Below are 23,767 nucleotides of genomic sequence, written 5' to 3' on the forward strand. Positions count from 1 at the left end.
AATCTGATCTTGATCTTCCATATGTTAAAAACCATCACAACAAATACCTTACATTGTGGTTCCTGATGAAGAAATAACAAGGTGGCTGCAGCCTTAAATACAAAGCGTTTATTTTGTGCTCAGATTTGCTACTTTTATTTCAGAGTATCAGAAATTATCATTTCAAGGCAAGGAAGGAGGCAGTCTTGAACCAGAGAAACTTGTAAACCTGCCTGATATTTGGAGAGAGGGCACTGATGTTCTAGTTACCCACAGTCAGATCTTCAACAGCTCCCAGACTCCAATGTGAAAAATGGCACTAGTATTGAGAACCCCTCAATGCACTGGGAGCAGAGGATATTTTGACAGAGAGAGGTGGGTTCCTTTCTGAAAATGGGATTTTCAGGCTTTATTACTCAATGACCATTGTAATCAACGAGATTAAAACTGGGTTTACTGATCTCACCTTCTCTTTCGGTTGTGGCTTAGGGGTAAGCTTCAGTCAGTTTAGCTTTATTGTACAGTCATGGATTAGTAGCAAAACATCTAGAATCACACACAGATTAGAAAGAGGGTGTTAAAAATATGAGGTTAAAGAATGAGGTCTTTTCTGAGGGGGGAAAAAAAAGCAAATCTTTTTTTAATATTGTTTTTTACTATTGGTACTATGTGGGATGACCACATAGTACAAAATCACAATGAATAATAATTTGGAGAGTGGAAACAACATACTGCATAAATGTAGTAAGCATTTGAGGAAGAATTGATCACTAGTACCGGACTAGTTTATTATCACTAACTCAGCAAGTTTGCAGTTGGCAACAATAAACTGTAGGAAAAGCTGATACAATGAGAGTGGGGCTGGCATCCCGATGGACCCTGAAAATCTATAGTAATGGGTTGACAGGACTCTCATGCAGTCTGGCATTGACAAATGCAAAGCCCTGGCCCTGGGAAGACATTATTCCTGGCAATAGTACAGGCTGGGCTGTACTGACAGTACTGACTGGTGGGGGAGCAGCTTTGCTTTTAGAAGAGGCTGGGGATCCTGGTGGAGAGTGAGCCGAACCTAAATCGGTAGTTGTGGTGAGGAACGCCAACCTCATACTGGGCTGTATTAGCAAGAATGTAGCCAGGAGGTCGAGGGTTGAGGGAAGCAATTATTTCTCTGTAGCTAGCACTGGTGAGGCCACATCTGGTGTGCTATGTCCAGTTTTGGGCATCCCAGCACAAGAGAGAGGTCAACAGATCAGAGTGAGTCCAGTGGAGAGCCACTAGGATGCTCAGGGGACTGAAAGACATGGAAGATATTCAAGGAAAGGCTGAAGGTATTCTCAGCAATTGACCAAGGATCAAGGTATTACCAAGCTGTTTGTAGCATTTTAGAGCTTTAGCCTCCTATCAAAGGAAAAATATTTTAGTTTGTCTCAGAAAAATGCCTTTTGAATAAGGTCCTGGATATCATCAGGGAAATTATTCTGTCATCCTCTGTAGAGAATTCACAAAATTTGAATGCTGCAGGCATGTCATAAATGCATCCCTTCTTCAAGCACAGAAGATACCAACAGAGCACAACTCTAGCAGCTTTCCGCAGGAACTGTACAGGTGTCATAGAATGACCAGAGCTCATATTGTGGTTCAGTTCCACTTTTTTAATTCCATATTTTAGCTTTTCCATGTTTCTTTTTACAATCTCTTTACTAAACCTGTTAATGCAGTGAGATATAGGCTGTCTTGTCTCCTTCACCTCTTCTCTAATACTGATACCAAAAAGAGGTTCACTAACTCTGCTTATTTTACACCCTCTGCTCCTTAATGCTCTAATCTTAAAACTACTTCTATCTTTGCTGCTGTAAGTCAGGCCATTTCAGCAATCTGCAGCAGCATGTGCCTAATTTTGAGTGTGTGAACAGTCCCAGGTTCCACAGGAGCCAACGACCACAGAATCCAAAAGTGCAACTTGCTAAAAGTTAGGTACTGTTTGATCCCAGCCACCTGCCACATATCTTTGGTCCTTGATGATGTCAGCCACAATACTTACTGTCTATTCTCCATATATTTTTTAGTGTTTGCTCTGTACTTTAACCATTTCTATTTTTTCCTGTATGCCCCTGCAGATCTGATGTGCTCCTCACAATTAAATCCTCCAATATAAATTTTCATGCATATGCCTGCAAAATTCCTTCCAGTCTCTTTTGGTACCTTTGAATACCACATCATCGCTTTTCTGTCTCAGAATGATGTGATTTTGCTATTCTCCTCCCTTTTTCTCCATTTCCTGAATGGACTTTTTCCCTTAATCTTTCTTTGCAGAACTAAGTCTTATCAGTTATATTGCCTTAAACAGGTCACTGCCTTGCATTCCTGGTCGCTTGTAAGGTCTGTACAAATTTGGGGCTCCTCAATATGCTGTGGCATAGCTTGAGCCCCTTTTGCTGTACTACTCACCCTGCTGTTGAGGAGCTAAAAATTACCCTATTCTCTTTCCCCTATTCAGAAAAGGAGCTATAGGAACAAAACCTGAATTACTGCCTTTATATATGAAAACTTATCCTGTTTGCTTTAGCCTGCAAACCTGGCCAGAATGTAGATCACTTCTGACATGGCCCCATTTCTTCATTTAGCCAATGAACTTTCTCTTTGGCTGAATTTCTGGTGACTAACTGAGCTTTAGCCACCCATCTAGGTAGCTTCCTGAGAATGCAGCCTGCAGCTTTACTAGACCTCTGGTGATGAGAACAGGATATAGTTTTATATACACATTTTCAAAGAGGGAATGAAAAATCTATGGTTACTCTTATGGATCCAGTTTAACCTCAGGTCCCATTTAATCAGTCCTGGGAATAAACTTATTTATACTAAATATCAAAGAAATGAAACTCCCGTACCTTCCCACTCTCGATTGCCTATTTATAGAGGCTCACATAAAGAGCAACATGAAAGGAAAACATCAGCTCCATCTTTAAGCTAAAATGACATTTTGGAGCCATCGAAAAGTTCAAGCTGACAGCTGTCTGATTCATGCTCCCAGGGACTGAAGGCAGAGCATCGAACCTTTTGGACAATTTTAATGACAAAGTTCTAAAAGGAAAAAAATATTTACCCTTAAGAGTCGTGCAGCACCAGAATGGGCAGCCAGGGAGGGCAGGGAATCTCCTGTCTTTCAGGGTAGTTTGTCAGAGCCCTGAGTGCACCAGGTGGCTGTAATTACTCCGTGCAGACCCATCTATGCCCTCCAAACTGCACCCTCTGCCCATTGCTCCAGGAGCTCCCCTTAAGCTCAGGGCTGCACCTTCAGTCCTGGCCTAAGCTACAGCATAGGTGTTTCTGTTCCCACCTGGTTCCCAGGGCTTCCTGTGCTGTTGTTTGGATATCCTGGTTTGACCTGGGACCTGACTTGCTACCTTGCCTTTGTGTGCTGAGCACAGTACTGTCGATAGGACCTGTTAGTATCAGCACCCCTGCTCTGCCTACCCAATTTGGGTGCTGATGAGGACCTGGGACTGTGCCCTGGCTTAAGGCATTGCCACTGCCCATGCTGCAGTCACCCTCAGCTGCTGGCTTGCCTTCCCTTGCGGAGCAGTCCTGTTCTTGCCACTGCCTGATGAGATTAAGGATTTGACTGGGCAACCTGCTCTTGCTTTGGAGTTAGCACTGCTTGGAGCAGGAGGTTGAACTTGATAAACTCTGCAGGTCCCTTCTAATGTAAATCTTTCTGTGAGTCTGACTCACTAGTTACTCAGGGAGAAAGGAATCAGAACGAAGTTTAATGGGGAAGGGCAGGAGAAGACATGATGACTTCTTCAGTAATATCATTGACAGTCTAAATCCCTCCCTGTAGGAGCTATTACATGGTTGCTCTTTTGTGCATCCAACACCGTGATGGGCACATTGCAGAACAATATTGAAACCAAATAAATGAAATACCCAAGAAACAAGGTATTTCTGCAATGGGCAGGATAAGGCTGAGCCTGCGAAACATGCCATGGGTGTGACAGGGCAGAAATAGGGAGATGGAATTCCCTGGCTCCTGCAATTTTATTTCAGAAACATAAAGGATTTGGAGAACCTATTTTTCTTGCTCTGGTTCCACAAAGTATTCAGAGCATGACCCAGCTTTTGGGAGGTGGCTGGTGAGACTTGTGTCCCTGAACTCCTGCTAGCTAGGTAGCCCTAGGGGGCTTAATCACATGGAAACCACATGCAGCTGATGACAGAAGCCAGGGGTTTCTAAAACCCTGCATGGGTCATTTAGCTCAGTCTGGAGTTTTGATGACCTTTAAAAAGTTCTCCCAACTGCAGATCTGGATGCAAGCAGGGTGAGGATGAGGCATATTGTGCTGCCACTCTCCACCCACCCTTACGTAGCTGAGAGTCTGCAAATGCTCTAGCACAAAACAAAGGAACATGGTCTTTGAAACACCCTCCAGCCTGGAAAACACCCAGAATACTGCATCCAGGTTACTGAGACACCCACCTGATGCAAGCATGTGTGAAGAGTCAGCAGGGCTTCAGATTCTGGACTTGAGATTGCTTTTCAGACTTTGATTGAGACACATGTCTGTGCCATTGCGAGAGACGTGCAAGAAGTTTCCAAGCAGACACTGTCACTGCAGGTGCTGCTGGATCCAACATCAGTCCACACACCTTTACCTGCAGTCTGCTGCTCCATTGCTGCTGGGCGCTGGGCAAGGGATTCATCTCCGGAGTAAAAGACTTCCATTTAGTCTCAGCTCCTGTGAAACATAGACCTTGTCAATGAAGGTAGTGGAGTCCTGGAGGAGATGTCAAAGACAGGATCCTGTCTATAGAAATTAAAAAACAAATCGCAATGGCTCTCAAAGCTGGATTACAAGCTTTAGACCCTCCGTGTTGCCCACCCTGCAGGACTGAAGCTTGACAAAACCAGGAAAAAGCTCAGATGACTGCAAAAAAGGCCCAGGATTCAGACTCCTCTGAAATTTGAGGAGAGATCCAGACCAACAGATGAAGAACTGACATGCAAGAGAAAGTCCTCAGCTGAGCTAATGATACACAACACAAGGAAGACAGTTACCTGGCAATTGGCAGAAATTGCCTTTAACCTCCTATACTGGATTACAGCAAATAATCTGAATGGCTTCCACAGTCAGGAATCACCCAGACATCTGGCCAGTTGGCCTCTTGGACAAAACCTCATAATCACCACCAACAAAAACAAGTTATTTTTGCTTTCCTATTAACAATGCTACCTAAATAGGGCATTTAACATCCCTGTTCCTGCAGTGTCCCTGTTCCTGCTGTAATGAGAAAACCATACACATAACAAACTAAAACCAAATTAAACAAGTCCCATGTCATTCCACTCTTCTAATAAACAACACCGAACAGATCTCTGTGGGGGTTGGCGGCTGTCACTTTTTTTTAAGCTCAGCATTTTGCCCTCGGACTGTCTGTCCTTGCAGAGTGGGAACAGCTGAGGAGATGATGAGAGAGGCAGTGTGGGTTGGTGTGCAGAACACCAGCTTGGGAACCCACAGGTTTGCTGTGGAGTCACCACTCTGTGTTATGACAGTCATTTCAACCTAAGCTATTTGGAGGCAGACATGGCCACCTCAGAACTGTTCTTGGTGAGATTTTATTGTGCCACAAATGGAGAAGGATCAGAAAGTCAGCTGCACTAAAATACATCTCTCACTGACAGCTCTGCACCACAGAAGGATTTTTCTGCACTTCCAGAGAGCTTCAAATCTCCAAGTCTCCTTCAGCCTACACTGGCAAGAGCTCCACAGGGGAGTCAGTGCAATCACCAGCAGCTTTGGCTGTTCCCCTTCCTACTCAGTGTCAGCTGCTTCTGCAGGCTATGTGGGCTACCTTCTTCTCCCAGACCCTAGTACAGAAGAGAAGTTGAAACACAATTTCCTTTCCCAGAGGTCTTCCTGCCTCTGGGTTTCTATGCCAAGCTTTACACAGGCATAAGCCTAGGACAGATCTTGTGCAGAAAACGGTAAAGATAACAGATGCAAGTTCTGCTCTGTTAAATCATGGGATATCAATAACAGCTCTGCTGCAAGAAGGAATTTGTGGTCATGTCATTAAGGGCAAGATTTGCCCATAACCCTGTCTGTGTGCAAACACAGCAAAGTTACTCTGTGTCCCTATGAACTAGCTTCTGTGGTAACTCCTCAGGAGAAAAAGATGGGTATGTTTGATATATCTGCTTGACATACCCTCTTCGGAATATGAATTTAGCATGAACAAGCAGTAAAACAAGATTTTTCCCAAGCAAGCTAGCTTTTCTTTTTCCCTTTTCCCTCCAAAAGAATAGCAGGAATGTGTTCTGTCATTTGTGCCTACCTGTAGGAAATTAGCATGTGAAAACTCAGTGACAGCCCTTGTGGCAGAATGGGAAGATAATTATTTTAAATTACTAAGTTGTTTAACTTACCCACTCATAACCCATGTATGCACATGCACCAAGATGCATGTGCCCAAGTGGCCTGTGTGGACATGAAGGATGAGGGAAGCCCCCTATTAAGTCTTCCCTGTGTATCTTAGGTTCCTTTTGACTGGTGGTGACAAACTGGGTTTGAACAGGTCTTTTATATGCTTTAGGAATCAGCAGTTGTAATGAGGTGATACTTCTGATTCAGAAGCTTGCTTGTTTCAGCCTTCAACAGTCTTAGGCAAAGTTTGCTGTCCATTGTCGTCTTTATTCATTTTGGGTATCTGTATGCTGTGGCCCTAATCCAATCTAGTCTTGATGCCAACAACACACTCCTCAGTATTTACCAGTTTTATGGCTATCAGTCAGGTCCTTGGATATCATGCTCTATTATTTTTTTTCTGCTGCTTTCATACTGTGATTCGTACTTTATTCAGAATAGTCCTAGTATTTGTGTTACAAATCTCTACATGCTGGCCAACAAACCCCGTTAGCCTAAAGATGGTCTGATGGGGCTCCATGGTCACACTTGGGCTAACAGAGTTTTATGCAAGTTATCCAGAGCCTGCAGTACTTGCCCTGCCACAACAGTTAGATTTGTCACCTGGAAATCTCCCTTCTCCTCTGTTCCACCACCTGTCTGGGTCTTCAACACAGGCAAGGTAAATTATTTCAGTCTGTCCTTCTGTGTTTGAATGAGGGATTGCTCTTTCCAGGCCTTAAAATAGGGGGAGACTTTTAAGAGATTTTAAAATGGAACTTAGGACTCTAAGTCATCATGCATTTTTGAAAGACGTGCTCTGCATCCATATCATGTTTCTGCTCAGCTGCGTGGCTTTTCCTAGACTATCTGAAAGTGGATCTGTACTGCTGTGTTCCAAAGGGGGGTTATTTTAATATTGTACTAAAACACTGACAATGAAAACTTGTTACTTTAATTAGGTGGTAAGCACTGTCATCCCGGGTCTTAAGAGTTTGGGTAAGCAGATGTTGATTGCTGAAGTAAATTTTTACCATTTTGGAGTTCACAGGATTTATTTTACTGAAAATGCTATTGGTGTCTCCCTTGATGCCTTCCAAATTTCACTGGGCACATGAAGCCAGAACAACATGCTATCTGAAAAATCAGAACGTTACAGTGTGTTTTCTGGAAACAGTCACTTCATGAGCCAAGAGGACAAGTTTAACCAGAATGAGACATATTTTAGAGGAGACAAGTCTTGCCTAATTGAATCAGAAGCTCCAGAATTTACATGGCAGATCATCTTCAGACCACTTTGCTAATACACAGAAGCTCTGCTGGCCACAGATCAGACTACAGAATGGTTCAAGAATCATTTCAGCTCCAATGCAGAATTGCTGAGCAGTACAAGACTACAGTAATCACTTCATCTCCCAGCTGCACACCATTTGGTCTTAGGCCAGATACCAAGTCTCTTGGTCTTATGAGGGCCAGGTGTCCCAGTGAAATCACAATTTTTAGGCTATTTGTTTTGGTTTCCAGATCAAGCAACAGAAGTTCTGATTTTTCCAAGCAAGCAATCTGGCCACCCTTTCCATAGAGTATGCTGTACTTAATCAGCAAGAAACTGCAGGTGGGAAGCTGTCCCCTGGTCTAGCTACTCTAGCCCACCACAGCTCTCAGCAGTCACTTTCCAGCCGGGCTGACTAAAAGCCAAAGCAATGCATCCCATAGACTGGGCAGAATTTACACCAGTTTTTCATACTATCATCTAGTATTCATTCTAGGATCGAGAGTACTGGGATGTGACAGGGTGCATCCCACAAAATGTTCCTTAGCTCTTTTAGCCCATGCCTTGGCTTTGCTATGAGAAACCTGACAAAGGAGACACAAAGATGCAAAGGTGATCAAAAGCCAGTTGTGGAAAGCCAGCTCTGCACCCTCCTCCCTCAGCCCATCAAACCACCAAATGTTGTTTTGCCTCCTGATTGGCACCTGTGTTCTGATTTCCCTCCTAGGACATTGACCATGAGCAAACTTCAAAATTACACTTGAAACATTCTCTAGGGGGAAAAATAATCAATTTGAAAGAAAATATTACAATGTATATTTTACAGACAATGACGCCTCTGAGATTAGGCAACGTTTCCAGGGATCACATGCATTGGGAATGGGCAGGTCTTCAGACTGTAAGCGTAAGACAACCTTGGAAAACAACGCTCCATTCCTATAACACTGACCCTGGACTTTGTTTCCCACTGATGCTGACCTCTCAAAAAGACTGCAGCTATGTGAGGGGGTGTAAAATGCTAGTATTATTCCTTGCTAAAAATTATATATGCACTTTGCATAGCTGAAAAATCATGAGATGAAGCAGAAGGCAGGAGAGAAACGGGTCTGAAGATTTTCATTGTGAGCAAAAGGCAGAAGATATTCTGAGTGCTGCTTCTGCAAAAGCAGAAAGGCTTTGAAACGCCACCTAGCACAAACCAGGGTCTAGTCCAATGGTTCCCAGTCTTTTTATAGCTGAGCTTCTCTCAAGAGAATAACCAGTATTTCATACGTCACTGAATCTAACTGCTCACTTGCTTCGGGGCTGCCATCGCCTCCCCTTCGCTCAGGGTGCTCCTGCTTGAGTGTCTGCAATATCCAAGGCCTCATATTACACCCCTGTTAATGTGAAACTGTATGTCATGCTGGGTGTGCTCAATTCAATTGTGCTTCCAGGTACTCTCCTTACAAACGTGCAGGCATCTCAAATGACATAGATGATGCAAGTTCTGTGCTGTGAAAAGCTAACAGACATATTGACAAAAACATTTGCATAAATCTCAGCCATTTTCCTCCCATTAAGGTGTTAATAAGTCCCGTGAAACTAATAAAGATAAAAGTCTCATCTGTCCAGCTCCGCAGAAGCTGAAACAGCATTAGTGCAAAATGAGGGGAACAAGTAAGACAGTCTGAGTAAATGGAAGGAGAGGAAAATTAAGATGCTCATACGTTATTAACAAAAAAGAGAATATTTGGGCTTGTGGAAAAGGGACAGTGTAACAGTAGGGACGTGTGGCCATTTCCCTTTCTCCTCTTTTTTAATGCATTGTCTAAGTCCTTGTCTTGAAAGCATAAATACAATTTCACCCGTGCAAGAGGCACACACCCTCCCCAAATAAATGTGGTCATTTGGAAGTCACCTCAGTGAAAAACACGAACACTTAACATATCAATGTCCCCAGCTGTGTGTAACTGCAAGATCAATGCTCCAGCCTGCATGCCCAGGTCAGCAGAATTGCCACTGCCAGCAGCAGAAATGTGCTTGCATAAAAACCGTAGGAGTAAGCCCCAGGCTTTCCTCTCCCTTGAACATGGCTTACCTTTCTGTTAACCAGTCAGGAGCACTCCTTTTAGAGGTACAGACAAGCTGTTAGTGCATGGGCCGCTGTAGTAAAAGGTGCCTTGGATTTGCTGGATATGTACAAAAAGAGCAATAGCCACTTCAAGCCAGTTCTCCCCAAATATTGAGCTGCCCTGATGTACACCCAGTGATCGTGCCATCAAGGAAGTGACTGCAAAGTTTTCATTGCTCACTGATGAGGTCCATAACTGTTTTTACACCTTCTTCTCTAAATAAGGAAGCCGCCTGTGAGGCCTCCAACTGCCCGACCAATTTGACTCCTTTGCTTTCAACAGCCAATGAAACCCCACTCCTGCCTCCAGTCTTGGGTGACAGCATTCATCAAACCTCAGCCAGCCTGGGAGGGCAGCAGGTTAGTGTTACAGCCGTGGCAGGCTTACCTTTGTCAAGCTGTTGATGTCAGAGTGATGATGTGGGGAGGGACAGCCTCTGCACTATAAAGATGGGTCAATCAAATATAACTGAGGCTGCCCACCAGAGAGCAAGATCTACAAAACATGGTCCCAACCAGTTTGAGTCCTGCTGGCCTGTCTCTGCTTCCAACCCAACTGCTATCGGGCTTTAGTTTCATGTCAGCAATCTCTATTTGCTTTCCAAAAATAAGCCTCTGCCACCATGCTGAAGGGAGAAAAACAAGAAGGGCGGTATTTTTAGGGCCATTAATTCTGACCACGTGCCCAGGAGGTGAACCGGATGGCCACTGCACAAAGACTTCTCATCACTATGTCCTGCGAAGCCAGCATTCACTGGACGTTGCCTGCTTTTGTTCTCCTGGGTTTTCTATCTGGGATTGCTTCAACACATCCAGTTGTAAGCAGAACTAATGGCACATTGCTGGAAAGAGGATGGCAGTCTCTGTTGTCCAGGTCCATTGCTGGGATGTCAGGGGAGAAGTCAGATGTGAACTGGGAGAGTGACTATTTGCTAGGAATCAAGAGGCAGCGGAGGCTTTACTGCAACGTGGGCATCGGGTTTCACCTTCAAATCCTCCCAGACGGAAAGATAAGCGGAGTTCACAATGAAAACCAATACAGTGAGTTGCATCCAGAAATGAAATAGAATAGATGTCACTTAATTGCTGTGAACTCTAGTAACTACCCTTCATAGAATGCAAATGTTATTACTTGATATTATTAATCTGTGCTACATCTGTTGCCTTTTAAAAGTCTCTGGGATCAATAAACATTAGAACGCTCCAGGCTGAAACATGTCACAAATTATTACACAGATTTAGATACAATTTATTTTTACTCTGCTTTACTGCACAGATGAGAAGAGACAAACCAGGTTGAAAACTGTCTGTCTGTTGCATTTGCTCACTCTTCACCTTCTCATTTACCTTCTGAATTCGGGGGGTTGTTGCTGAGCTCAGAGTGTGAAAGCATGATTTTTGAATCCTAGCCCACTAGTACTTTTGGGACACTCAGTCATGGAAGGGGCTTGCTGGTCCTGATTTGCTTGTTCTTGTGGGTGCTGTTCTGTAAGCGTAAAATTAAAAGAAAAGCATTAGCCCTATGGATTTGAATTTCCTGTGGAGGGTAGTTGCTAAAATCTTCTGCAGCTAAGATATGGGTGACTTCAAAATGCAAGCCACACTTCTCTAAAGCTCAATAACAAACACTCTGTAATTATAGCATATTAGTTAAAAATAATTTACTTATTAGAAAGCCCAAGTGTTTGACAGATCAAAAGAGTTTGATAGATCATAAGGATTATACAGCATGTGACAGTTCCAGAATTATTGTAAAATCCTACTGCATGTAGGAAAAAACAAGATCTTTTCTGTCTGTTTTTATCATGCTGGTCTAAGGAGATAATTCTAATAAAGAAAATATGACGTGTTCATTAGAGTTTTGAAATAAATCAATTATATCTGAATTGCATTTGATTAGTTATAAATTCTGTGATAACACTTCTATTGAACTTCTTATTTTTTAGGTCTTTTTGAAATATCCACTGTAGAGAGAGGTGTTGTTAGCCTGTTTGGTGCGAAAAGTGCTCTCTTCATTGCAATGAACAACAAGGGGAAGCTATATGGAACGGTAAGTACAAGTGCAAATAGTTTTTCAAGGCTTAAACAAAGGCTGCAAAGGTTTTGTGGGGGTTTTTTTTCTTCTTCTTGAAATCTCTGATTACAAGCAGAGAAAATAGCCTTTCAGTTACAGGGAGCCTGCCCAGCCTGGTGTCACCAGTATTATTTAGTGCAACAAGCAGCGTGGCTGCTACAGGTCTGTTATTTTAAAGCTTTCCAATAAGATTGTACAGGGAGCAGCCTAGGAAAATGAATGTATTCTGCAAATAGTATGAATGAATTAGATGGTTCCTTCTAAGGGCTCTGCATGCAAACACGTTCTAGTAAGACTGAACCCTGTTGATTCCCTTTTGCATCGCATCGTGTGTAAAGCAAAAGGGTGTGCTCTGGAAAAACCCATAAGAGGTAAAGCATGTGTGTATGTCCGTGAGTGCATGTGTATGTGATTGCATGCATATGTGTGCATACAGGTGTGTGTAAGAGAGGTACAATTAGAGGTGTCTATACTAGCTACCATTAGTAAAATCATGACCACATGCCTCCCCCTAACAAAACCAACCCCACCATGAAGAATAAATAGGACGTCTACCCTACAAAGTCAACATATGTGCCTGGGGTTATTTTAAGGACCAGTTTTGTGAGATCAGTCCCAAAGGGTAAGAAAACAATAACAGCTATTAACAACGGTACGCAAGTCATACCGAAACACCATCACCATCATCCTCATCTAGAAAGTGCTAGCCATGCCATCTTAATGCAATTTAATCTCTGAGGCCTAAGCAAGGCATCTCCAGTCTCAATATTCAGCAGAAAAGGCGCTTGTTAGGAAGTGCATTTGAAAGAGGCTGTCTCTGGGCAATAGGCAAAAGCAGTCCTTCTCAAAGCAATGAAAGGCACTGGTTGCATTCATCTTTTTTCTCAAGAAACAACAAAGTCATTTTCTTTGCAAGAGCTGTAATTTCCACAAAGCATTTCCGTTGCTTAACAAAATACCAACTGTTATGAAGGACCTGTAGCCATTACTAATCTGACAGATTCCTTCTCACACAGATAATGAGAGTGGGACATTTTAAGGTTCATGTCTAATATCAAGCACCTAAAAAGTGCCACAAGCCCAGCTGCTTTGCTTGACTAGGTCTTTCTAAAGAAGTGCAAGGTCTGGCTTCAGAGCTCCTTTTGACTTTTTTTTCCCAGTTCAATCCAGTCTTGTTTATTTTCAAAGACATTTTTAAAAGCTGTGAGAGATGTGCATTTTCCCTTGCACAATACAATGCCCTAAGTTAAACTCTTACAAACTTTGAATGGTGTTATTACAAAGATGTCCAAATAGAACAGCACTGATTGTGTCTCATGTGCCAGACGTTTGATGTCAGGGAATTATTCTGCTTTCTCTTTTAATTTTCTCGGTGCTCTGTGTTTGTCCCCCGCTTTTCCTTGCACCTCCTCTCCCAGATAACTCCCTCTCATTGGATTTATGATGTGATGGGACATGAAGAAATATAAAACTTTTCCTGCTGCATATCTCACTATCAGTTAAATACGTATCACTAATGATATAAAAAAAGAAAAGATTTAGTGCTGATCTGAGGTCTTATTCAAATATCTTATTCAAGCAAATAGTTCTCCCTGGACATTGCTGTTTGCAAGAGAACTGAAAGTTTTGACAGCCAGCATATCATTCTTCTATAAATTACAGGACCTCTTGCAGAGGAGAGGTGTGAAATAAAGCTACATCATTTGGGCAAAAGGCCATGATGCTGACAGAAATTATTGCTTGCAAATAAAATTAATAAATCCACGATTTATGATGAATTAACTTGATCTGTCGCAGGAAGTACACAGTCCATTATCTGGACAGGTGGCATCTGAGTTCATCTGACACCAAATTAGCACTGAGGAGGGAGATTTATTGTTGGATGCAGTCACCTCGGCACCACCTGTTGCACATTGTAACAAGTTCTTCTGTAAAAACTATAGTAAGAAAAATTACTTGAGTCTTTGTGAAATATTTATTGTACCTGCTTTGTTCTTCCCCCTACCCCTTCCTATTCTTTAGGCTGTTTTCCAAGATGAGTGCAAATTCAAAGAAACCTTGCTGCCCAATAACTACAATGCATATGAATCAAACGCTTACCATGGTGCTTACATAGCCCTCAGCAAACATGGCAGAGTGAAGAGAGGAAATAAGGTTTCTCCTGCTATGACAGTGACCCACTTTTTACCGAGAATATGAACATGAGCAAAGCAGAAGATTAAATCCCAGGAAAAACTGTTTCATTTTGCACATGGGAATAATCTCCCAGGTAAAGTTTATATACTGTTCATTGCAAAAAAATCTATGTATGTATGTGTATATTTGGATAAAAATATTTGTCCTAGATTCATCACATATAGCATATGTAATACCATGCTGCTTCTCTTCTACTCTGTACAAATTTTACGTGGCTGTGTGCCTCCTTTGGTGCTGAACAGAGCAAAATGCAAGCTGGAGTGCAAAGGAAAAAAAAGTATCTGGAAGATATAGAATGGCTGTGGATAGTCATCTAATCAATCATGGGTTATTTACTAATTAATATTAATTACCTCAGATAATAACCTTTCATGGTGAGCTGTTTACATATCATGGGCCAAATCATCAGATTACTTTGCTTCACCAGAGCTTCAAGCAGTTCACTCCATCCGAATATCTGCCTGCACCTCCTGTTCTACACACTGTGTCCTGTCTCGTAAAGTCCTCAATCTATTTTAATCATTAGGATGACAATTCCACAACCATTTCTACACAAGCAAACTGCTTACATCCAGAGCCCGTCTCTCTCTGAAGGGATTCTCCAGTGTCTCCTCACATGGACTTGTTTGTGAAATGAAGACCTACAATCAATTTCACCTAGGAAGAGCCACAGGATAAATCATAGATGGGTCCCAAATGCAAAATATATTTTTGTAGCTGAGTATTTTGAATGTCACCCCCTTGGCGTTTTGTAAGCTTAGTTTAGATCCACCTCAAATATAGATGTGCACATCTTTAATATAAATATATGTGTATATATATAGACATGGGATGTGTGAGTGTGTATCCATGTAGTTACATACTTCTAATGAATCAATCACCCCAGACTCTAGATGTCCAGGTGCCTTTATACATGTACACATGTAAAAGAATATAAACGTTTAAAGGCACTGTATTTCATTTAGGCTGAACCTTTTTAATCTCTAAGAACTAGAACTGGTCTGCAGGATGCATTTTATAAAATGTATGAAATTCATGAATCCTTCCAGCAAAAGGTTATTTTAGAAAACTTCTCTGTTTTGAATTTTCTTCTATTTACTGCTTTAATTATATTTGGTTCTTCTCTATCATGCCTCACTGAGGTATGAAGGACAGAGGAAGAAGGTTATCCAAGCATGCCGTCCTGGGTTGAAGCAGAGGAATTTGTGCCATAATTCCAATTTCTGTCACTTGCAAAGCATCAGTTTCAAAGACAACACAGCAAGCTGTACAAAATACTCTCCAAAGGTCTACTAGGAGCCCTACAAATAGTGCCTAACCTTGCCTTACTATTTTGACAACCTTTTTCCAGATCACCAATGAAGCTACATTCTCTATGCCTTTGAAAGAGTATTTTAAGAGGCCCTAAGTCAATAGTCACTATAAATGTCAGTTACCAGAAGCCTTGGGATTCCTGCATTGATGGCATGCTCCTAAATTTGGAACTAGATTCATTGCAATGTCAGAGCATGAGCATTTTCAGCATAGATGGACCATGCTGCTGCAGAAGTGAACATCTGAGTGCAAGATTATCTCCCACGTCCAGCCAAAATGTGGCTATGTCCAGCCTTGACATGCCATTCTATTTGCAGGGGGTGTCTATTCATGATGAATTTGAGCCTTCTAACATGCATGAAAAACACTGTCAGGGCCAGATCCTCAGTTGGAGTAAACCAGCCTAGTAAGAATATCAGTTTATAGCTGCAGAAGATTTGGCCCAAAGAGCACACCTACAAGGATGTATCTACAGCCATGCTTTCTGAAAAATTGTCAAGACAATTGTTTTGTGAACAAGATAGAGTTTTCCAGCTCCTTTTGTGTGATTTAGACTTGAATTTATTTTGCTCAAATGTAAGTGGTGATCACAGTGTAAATGAAGAGAAAAAAGAATGGAATACTGCTTACAGTACGCAAACGGGAGGCTTTGGATATGGCAAAGGAAAGGAGTTACTCTTCATTTTCTGGTCTTGCAGTATGTAGAGAGAAGACAAGTTGGCACATTTTGTTAATCCACAATGTGTGCAGCAGTTTGCTTTGGGAAAATGTACATTTTAAGAGAAAAAGCAGGATATTTTGAGTGGGGAGAGCGGGTCAGGGAAAAGTTTGGAGGATATCAGACAGTTATGTCAACCTGGAGTCCCTAGAGGTGCAGATACGAAGACTACAGCTGTGCTGATATACATTAGCTGGCAACCTGTATCCTTGTGTTATATCCCTAATTGTCCTTGAAATGAAGTTTGAAGAAGGATGGAAGAGTACATGGATGTAGAAGAAATCATAGTTTGAATGCTGACACACAGTTTTCTGATTACAGCTTAAACCAAAGTCCTTAGGATAGGATGAATTCTGTTCCCTCTAAAATCAGTGCAGTCTAGAGTAATTTATTGTTGCCAGTACTGATAAATAATGGAATAGCTGACATAAAAGGTGAGATTCAGACTCACTGACTCCATTTTGCACATACTGGTCAACAGTGAGAACAAACTGTAGACCAGGTCACAAGAAGTCTGTTTGGATGCAGACTGATGAGCTGAGCTTGTTCTTAAGAACTGCAGGCCCGTGCAGATGCAGTTTTGGTGGGCATTTGAAAAGCCCCACCAGTCACTCTGCTGAGTTACTCTTTACACCACTGCTTTTTCTTCATTACATATCAATGCCAGCCAGATCAACATTGAAGTCAACACTGAAATCAAAAAACTTCTCCCAGTGCCAGGAATCCTGACTAATATGAGAGTGAATCATGTCATTGTCAGAAACGACAATGAAGCACGCCATTATAAGGAGTGACAATTGTGGCAGGAAACTCCTTCAGCACAAATGGTGCAGTACTGAAGCTTTGTGGAGTTTTAGACTAGTTGGATATGATACTTTGACAGAGGTACTTCTTAAGTGAACACATGGCTACGTTAAAGAGAGGAGTCAAGGCACATGTTGACATTGCTGCAGATGTGCGAGCAGTCCAGGGGCAGCTCATGGTAGCAGAATGGCCTGGGGCAGTGTTCAAGAAGTTACACAACTTGCCTGGGAAATGGCCTGTTCCTCTTCTGCCTCATGCTTGATTAGCTAAATTCCACTTCCTCCTCCTCAGGCCATTACCACCTGCATGGGAGAAGGAGGATTTAGGAAGACCACCACTCTTTTTACAGACCTTAGGATAAATTTGTTGAGCTGGCACAGAGGGGAAAAAAAAAAAAAAACCTGACCATTTTTAAACTGAATGTACATAATACAGAGGCTATGGAGAGATTATGGGCATAGTCTGGCAAATGCTCAAGCAAAACATGCTTTGAAAGAATAGTTCCATGGATATGTGACTATGTAAAGAAAACTCATGAAAGTAAAGGAGTTTCCCAAAGCAGGGCCAGATTAGGAACCTATTATTGACAGTTCTTGCGGTGGTCCCTTTCAAAGCATAGCTCATCTCAGTGTGCATTAATAGAGAGTCATGAAATGAGCTACAAGCATTGAAAGCATTGCTGTGAATGTCCCACACCAGCATGTCTTGCCCATATTTTGCACATGGGATTCCCCTGTGGAGTTGATACCTATTTTCAAGGTTTATTCTTGCATAGGCAAATCCCATAATAATTTAAGACCTAATCCACCTCCATTAGAAAACATTCTTGACTGGAACTGAATCATGTTCTTAAATAATCTAATTTTCCCCAAATATGCAGAGATGCAGACACACACAGTGGAAAAGCAGAGTCATTTTTGTATACCTCACTAACTATTCCAATTCCAAGATTTTATTTTGCACAGTAAAATGGTGCCAAAGTTCTCACATTTTTTTTTTCACTAAAATATACCTCATATTCTGACTCAATATGGACTCACAATTGAGACTGTAAATTTGCAAGAAACACAAAACTGTTCAATCAATTGTTTGTGAAATTGGTTCTATTTTTATGTGTATGTGCTGCGCACAATAGTTTAATGTATTCATAAAATAAACTTTTATACATTTTTGGTAGTGTTTTGACTCCAAATCCCTCTTAACATTTGTTTTTTTCCTTGCTTCAGAGCCGCTGTATTAAGACTCCCCATCCCCCCAGTTTTTATTCACCCCTAGAACCAGAGGATGTGTTGGTACACTTAAAATTGTGGTAGACTTTTGTGTTCTTCAGACTCCTTGCCTGGGAAGTCATAAGAGAGTCATGCGTGTTGTAGAGAATCTGGGAGTTTCATAGAAGAAAAGGAAAATAAAACTGCAATCTGGTTAAAGATGAGCTGTCATAGTCACCTGTCTAAATTCCAATGCTTTTACCTGGGAAGGTTCTAGTGCTGCTCTCCTGTTGGTAGTGCTCTTCAGCGTATAACTTCCCATGCATATACCTTGCCTTAATAAACAAGAAAGGCTTTTTTTTTTTAATGGTTTTTTCATCTTGCTTGGGACTAACTTGGGAAAGCAGCTTCCTGGAACCATGTCTGAAGGTTTTTTTGCCTCACTATGCCTCAAAGTTGAGTACTTTGGAAGAACTGCTACATTTCAGTAATTTGGTAAGGTTTGCATTCCATCCCTCCACTCCCAAGCTGTCACTTAATCAGTTCTGTTATGTGATTGCAGACCTCTCCCAGTCTGGGGACCCAAACTAAAGTATTAGAATCTGCCCTCCACTTTTTGGTTCAAGGGCGCTGTTTAATCTATACCAGCATGATACTGCAGAGCAGACAGGTCTTTAAGGCTCTGATTGCTGGTGGCCCTTCTCCGGAGCGTAGGAACATCAGCACCACCACACTGGCTAAACGCCATTCTCTGCATTTGTGTTTCGGCTGCCTACGCTCCCCCGTAGTAACTTCCTTTGCTTACCAGACATCATAAATCCTTGCATATCATTGCTCTGCATATATGCCACATTTCACCTAAGAAATGTTCCACTGGTGGGTTAAGCAATGCTCCTGTCTGCTGTAGAAGTGCCTTGTTTACAGCTCTGAAGGACAGTCACTGTAGGCGGAAGTGGGAACAGGAGAAGATGCACAGACCACACACAGTGACTGGAAACAATGGGACAAACTGGCAGCTGATGTAAACCAACCTAGCCCAAGCAAAACAGAAACAGAAATGATCTGGTAAGGAGTCATCTGCAAAGGTTAGGAAAAGGCTACACGTGGCCAGCTCACAAAACACCCCCTCAGACATAGGCTAGTTTCTGCTCCCTGTATTGCAGTTTGCCCTTTGAAAGGTGATGCTGGCCAGACACACCTAGGAGAGTGCCCAGGTGCCCTGAGAGGCACGGATGGTTCTCATGCTCCCTTCCCACTGTGTGCTCTCAGCTCAGGGGATGAAAAATCTTCAGGAAACTTGGAGAACAAGAGATGGTGGCTAAGCCCCACACCTTTATGCACAGCAGGAAAAATTTTGGCTGAACTTTGCTCAGTTTACATCATTTTCTGCTTCCTCCCAGGTCATTTGAAACTTAATGGTGCACCTGTTCCTACAGGTACGGCTGCAACATGGTAACCTTATCCTTCTCGTCACCACTTCAACTTGCGTTCCTGCCTCATCAGCTCTCCACTGCTCATTCCAGGCTCTGTTCCCAAGACTGTAAAGCTGTGGGGTGCTTGTCAGGGAAGGAGAAGCTTTAATAGACAAGGGAAAAATGCAGTTTAAACAAAAAATCAATCAAATGGCTTAAAAAGGGACCTCTCCTAGCTCCCTGCACTAATCCTGTCCCTCTTCTTTCTTCCATGTCTTTTTCTCTGACCTGTCACTGAAAATATAACTGCTCCTCTGAAAAGTCTCTGCACCCAGAGCAGAGCAGAGGAGTATCCCAGCATGTCCCTTCTCTCCCCCCTCCCCCAAGTCAACATGCCCTCTGTGTCCCCTGGCCTGAAGCCATTGACAGAGACCCATAATCTGTCCACTTACTCAGGCTCTGGCTTTTCTGATAACCCACCATCTATATGAGGCAGCAGGTGCTGTTTTCATTAGCTCAATGAGCCTGGCTTGTCAATAGCTCCTGATAGACATGCCACCCGCTCCAACAACCCCTGTGATAGCCTCATGATTCATTAAGCTCTGGATGAAACTCTGGGTAGCAACTCAAAACGGATCAATCACAGAGAAATGTCTCAAAGGGGTCACCAGCACAGCTTGTGCTTTGCTGGAAGACAGTCTAAGAGCTGATGCCATCTTCCTAGATGACAAGGAACATCTGTCCTGTGCACCAAGCAGAAAATGACTTTCCTACTGGAACTCACCCCTACCAACACAAATGACTGTAGAAGTCATCTGAAGGATTCAGTCCCCTGAAGCGGAAAAAAAGGCTTTCTGTCAGCTCAGGGATGCAAAGCTACCTCAGTCGTAGGTACACAAGATTTGGGAGGAGACACGGGTACAACAATTGCGTGGCTTCAGTGCAACCCCAGACCACTTTCTGGAAAAAGAGCAGCAGCAGTGCTAATCCGAAATCTGAATGCCACCTAATGCCTGCTTAGACACAGGCAGAAAGAGTATGACCTCCTGAGGCTGATTACTGAACTTTTTTTTAATATGCTGTGATTATTATTGCCCTCTGGTGGTTATTCTGTTATTTAGCATCTCAATGTCAGAGACCGAGCATGGGTTCTGTACCATGGGCCTGGGCACAAGGGGAAAAGGAAGCTACCACTTTATGGCTGTGGTTGGATACAAGCTTCAGGTCCCTCGGTGTGTTAGTATCATCTGTTGCACCCTTATACAGGAAAGTCACAATTTTAACTGGGGAGCCACAGAACACAGTAGCTGAGATTCAGGTGTCTTCTTCATGAGCAACTTTTCTTAACACTAGGTAGGTAAATTGATCATGAAAACTACTTTGGTTTTACTCCATATTTTCCAACCTAAAGATTTGCCAAGGTTTTTGCAAACATAAGACCTGAGGCTATGCATCAAAAGCAGTGCCACAAGGAAAGACTTAAAGGACATAAAATGACAAGGCTCATTGAATCCTTCCGCTGTTCCTCCTGACACCTATGGCAGGAAATACTGTTTAGGAGCATGAAGCACCTTGAGTGGGAAAGAAGAAAGCAGAAGCCTTTTCCAGATTATACTGAAACCATCAATTTTAAAGCATGTTAAGAAGTCTTTTTTTTTTCCCATTACCTCACTGAGCACATTATTACAAATAGCTCTGTGGGACCATAAGTGTTCACAAATGACACAGTCTCCAGTTCACCGACTACCAGAGATGCTCTTTGCAGGAGCAGGAGCCCCGGGGAATATGCTGGTGCTCTGGCTACCAGGGGGCACTGTGCCACCTGCAGAAACCAAAATTCAAAGTGGGGGAAAAAATAACGGGGGGGGGGAAATAAGAGAAGGAAAAAAATACAGGAGGGGTCACCACACACTTAGAAATAAGCATGTTGTTAAGAAATTTACTGAACAGTGATTTACTTCACCAGCAAAATGTAGAGCATCATACAAATGCTATAGCCACTTTTCCATCAACTGCTGAGCTAGCAGAGCTTTTCTAGAAGAGTGGCAGCTACTGTACTAGTTTCATGAAAAAATGTAGTCAGACCTGTCCTCAAAGGAAAAAAAAATAGGCTTTCAACTCAGTAAAAAAAAAAAACTTTCAGATGAGTTGTTTACTTTCTTAGAACATGAAAACAGGTACATCAGAAAAATGATAACTGAAAACATTTTGATTTTCAGAAGTTTTCACCCATTTCTTTTTTAGATCAAGAAAGTTTATGGCAGAAAACATCAAATTCTATTTGCTAGGTCCTTATGTTCTGTGTTGTAGGAAAAGAAAAAAATTCTCCCTAGTTTAAATGATAGATAGATATGTGAGACATCTTAGCATTAATATATTTTTCTTTCTTTTAAAAGTGAATCTACTGGGAAGTAATAGGCCGACACAGTCTGAGATCAAAAGGCCAGTCTGTACGTTATGTACATAAATGTCACCTGACATAAAGAAGGTAGGAAGCACATCCAGGCTTGCCCAGTGTATTTAATCTAAGCCTCCAATCCAGTCTCTGTGAGCTCCTGCGCAGGATCTCAACACCGATCCTAGGAGTGGGAGAAGCGGTTGGGATGCAATGTTGAAATCTCATGGGGACCTGAGGATCTAATTGCCTCCAGGTCCTTTTCTCCTTATTGAAACTTGCTGTTGCATGGAGGAGACCGCAGCATGGACATCACAGGGTCTCCAGGAGCTCTGGAAAGCTTGTCTTTTAGGAACAACAGTGACAAGCCACAGCAAAGGTGAGAGCTGGGCCCAGTTTGTATGTCACCTAAAGTCAGCCTTGCAGAAGGCCAGGCCAACAACCCTAACCAAAGGTGCCTCCAGGGCCCAGTCTTGTTTAAACCAGACGGGATCAGGACAGAGCCAAGTGAGGACATCAGAGCCTCTTAATAGCACAGTCGGGTTCAGCGGTAATGGAGCAGGGTGCACTCAAGCAGCGTTTCTTTTTTGAAAGAGAGAAAAGGAGATGTCCCAGAAAAAACATCTGGGGACATGGGAAGAAAAGGAAAGGAAAAAAGGGAAGACAGTGAAGATAAAATCAACACTTGATGAAAACACAAATGAAGGCACCAGACAGAATTTTTTCTAATTCCTATGTCTATGAAAAAAACCATCTGACTGCAAAACGAATGCACTGCAGAGCAGGCGCTATCCGAATTGTGGCCATGGTGCCATAGCCCTCCTTGTCGAGCCGTGGGCCTGCCCACCTCAGCACCTCACGGCATAGGGAGGCCTGTCCCAGCCGCAGCAGGAGAGCTGCCAGCCGCAGCACCCGCGGCCCCCCCGCCCGGCTCCCTAAGGGCAAGTCCAGGCCTTCCCGAGCCTGAGGTGAGTGCCATGGAGCCACCCTCTGGCCACCAGGGTCTGGGCCCTACAAGCCCTCCCAAGTGACCAGCCTTCCCTGGGGCTCTGGCATCCCCACGGCACCAAGCCCTTAAGCTTGGCCTTAATCAGCCCTAATGGTCCTGACCAGCCTCACCTGGGACCTCCTGGATTGAGAGACATCACCATAACTCTGGAGATGGACAACGTGTTTGTCTGGATATTGGCAATATTAGGGAGATGTTAGGATAAATTTTCACAATTCTGTACAATCTTTCTGATTCTGGAACTGGGGGAGAAAGACACTTCTGGGAAAAGGTTCACACTGGGGGTCTGTAACTGGAGAGGAAACAGGGAACAGTTTACAGGGTGCTGGACTGGCATTTGGGAGTCATAGGCGCAGTTCCCAGCTCTGCCACAGGCTTCTTGTGTGACCATGGACACTGCACGGTGTCTCTGCGCTGTGTCTTGTACACAGGGAATGCTGCAAAACTGACAGTGTAGGAAACTAAATTAGCCATACGTGCTGGATTGGGACAATTCTGATAAACGGAGAGTAGAAAAATACCTCAGCAATGTATTTTTCACTTTCTAATAATATCAGTTCCATCTTCTGTATGTTGCCATTCATGTAGCGACACTGCAGCCAGATTTGCCCCCTTGTCTTCTCCAGGCTGAACAAACCGAGCTCCAACAGCCTCTCTATGTATATCATGTGCTGCAGTCCGCACACATCTTAGTGGCCCTTCTCTGGACTTGCTCCAGCTTGTTAACATCTCTCTTGCAACGTGGAGCCGAAAACCAGACAACGTGTCAGATGTGGCCTCACAAAAGGGAAATAAATACTTCCTTCAATCTGTTGGCTATGCTTTTGCTAATGCAACCCAATATGCCATTGTTTTTTTTAACGGTTGT

At 42.9% G+C, this 23,767-nt stretch overlaps 1 protein-coding gene across 1 annotated transcript; it reads left to right on the forward strand.

Annotated features, from left to right (window-relative positions):
* The first annotated feature begins 10,292 nt into the window (after positions 1 to 10,292).
* On the forward strand, positions 10,293 to 17,946 carry FGF6 (fibroblast growth factor 6). The gene is made up of 3 exons (XM_068401263.1): positions 10,293 to 10,810; positions 11,716 to 11,819; positions 13,866 to 17,946. The coding sequence occupies exons 1-3, from the start codon at positions 10,471 to 10,473 to the stop codon at positions 14,040 to 14,042; spliced, it is 621 nt and encodes a 206-aa protein (XP_068257364.1). The 5' UTR covers positions 10,293 to 10,470; the 3' UTR covers positions 14,043 to 17,946.
* Positions 17,947 to 23,767: the final 5,821 nt, after the last annotated feature.

This window comes from Nyctibius grandis, chromosome 5 (genome assembly GCF_013368605.1).
Source record: "Nyctibius grandis isolate bNycGra1 chromosome 5, bNycGra1.pri, whole genome shotgun sequence".
Taxonomy (NCBI): domain Eukaryota; kingdom Metazoa; phylum Chordata; class Aves; order Nyctibiiformes; family Nyctibiidae; genus Nyctibius; species Nyctibius grandis.

Excerpts from the sequence above, each read along its gene's own strand:
- FGF6 (XM_068401263.1), top strand. The coding sequence starts at position 10,471 with ATGGCCACTGCACAAAGACTTCTCATCACTATGTCCTGCGAAGCCAGC. Across the intron at positions 10,811-11,715 it reads TCACAATGAAAACCAATACA|GTCTTTTTGAAATATCCACT; the intron begins GTGAGTTGCATC and ends CTTATTTTTTAG. Across the intron at positions 11,820-13,865 it reads AGGGGAAGCTATATGGAACG|GCTGTTTTCCAAGATGAGTG; the intron begins GTAAGTACAAGT and ends CCTATTCTTTAG.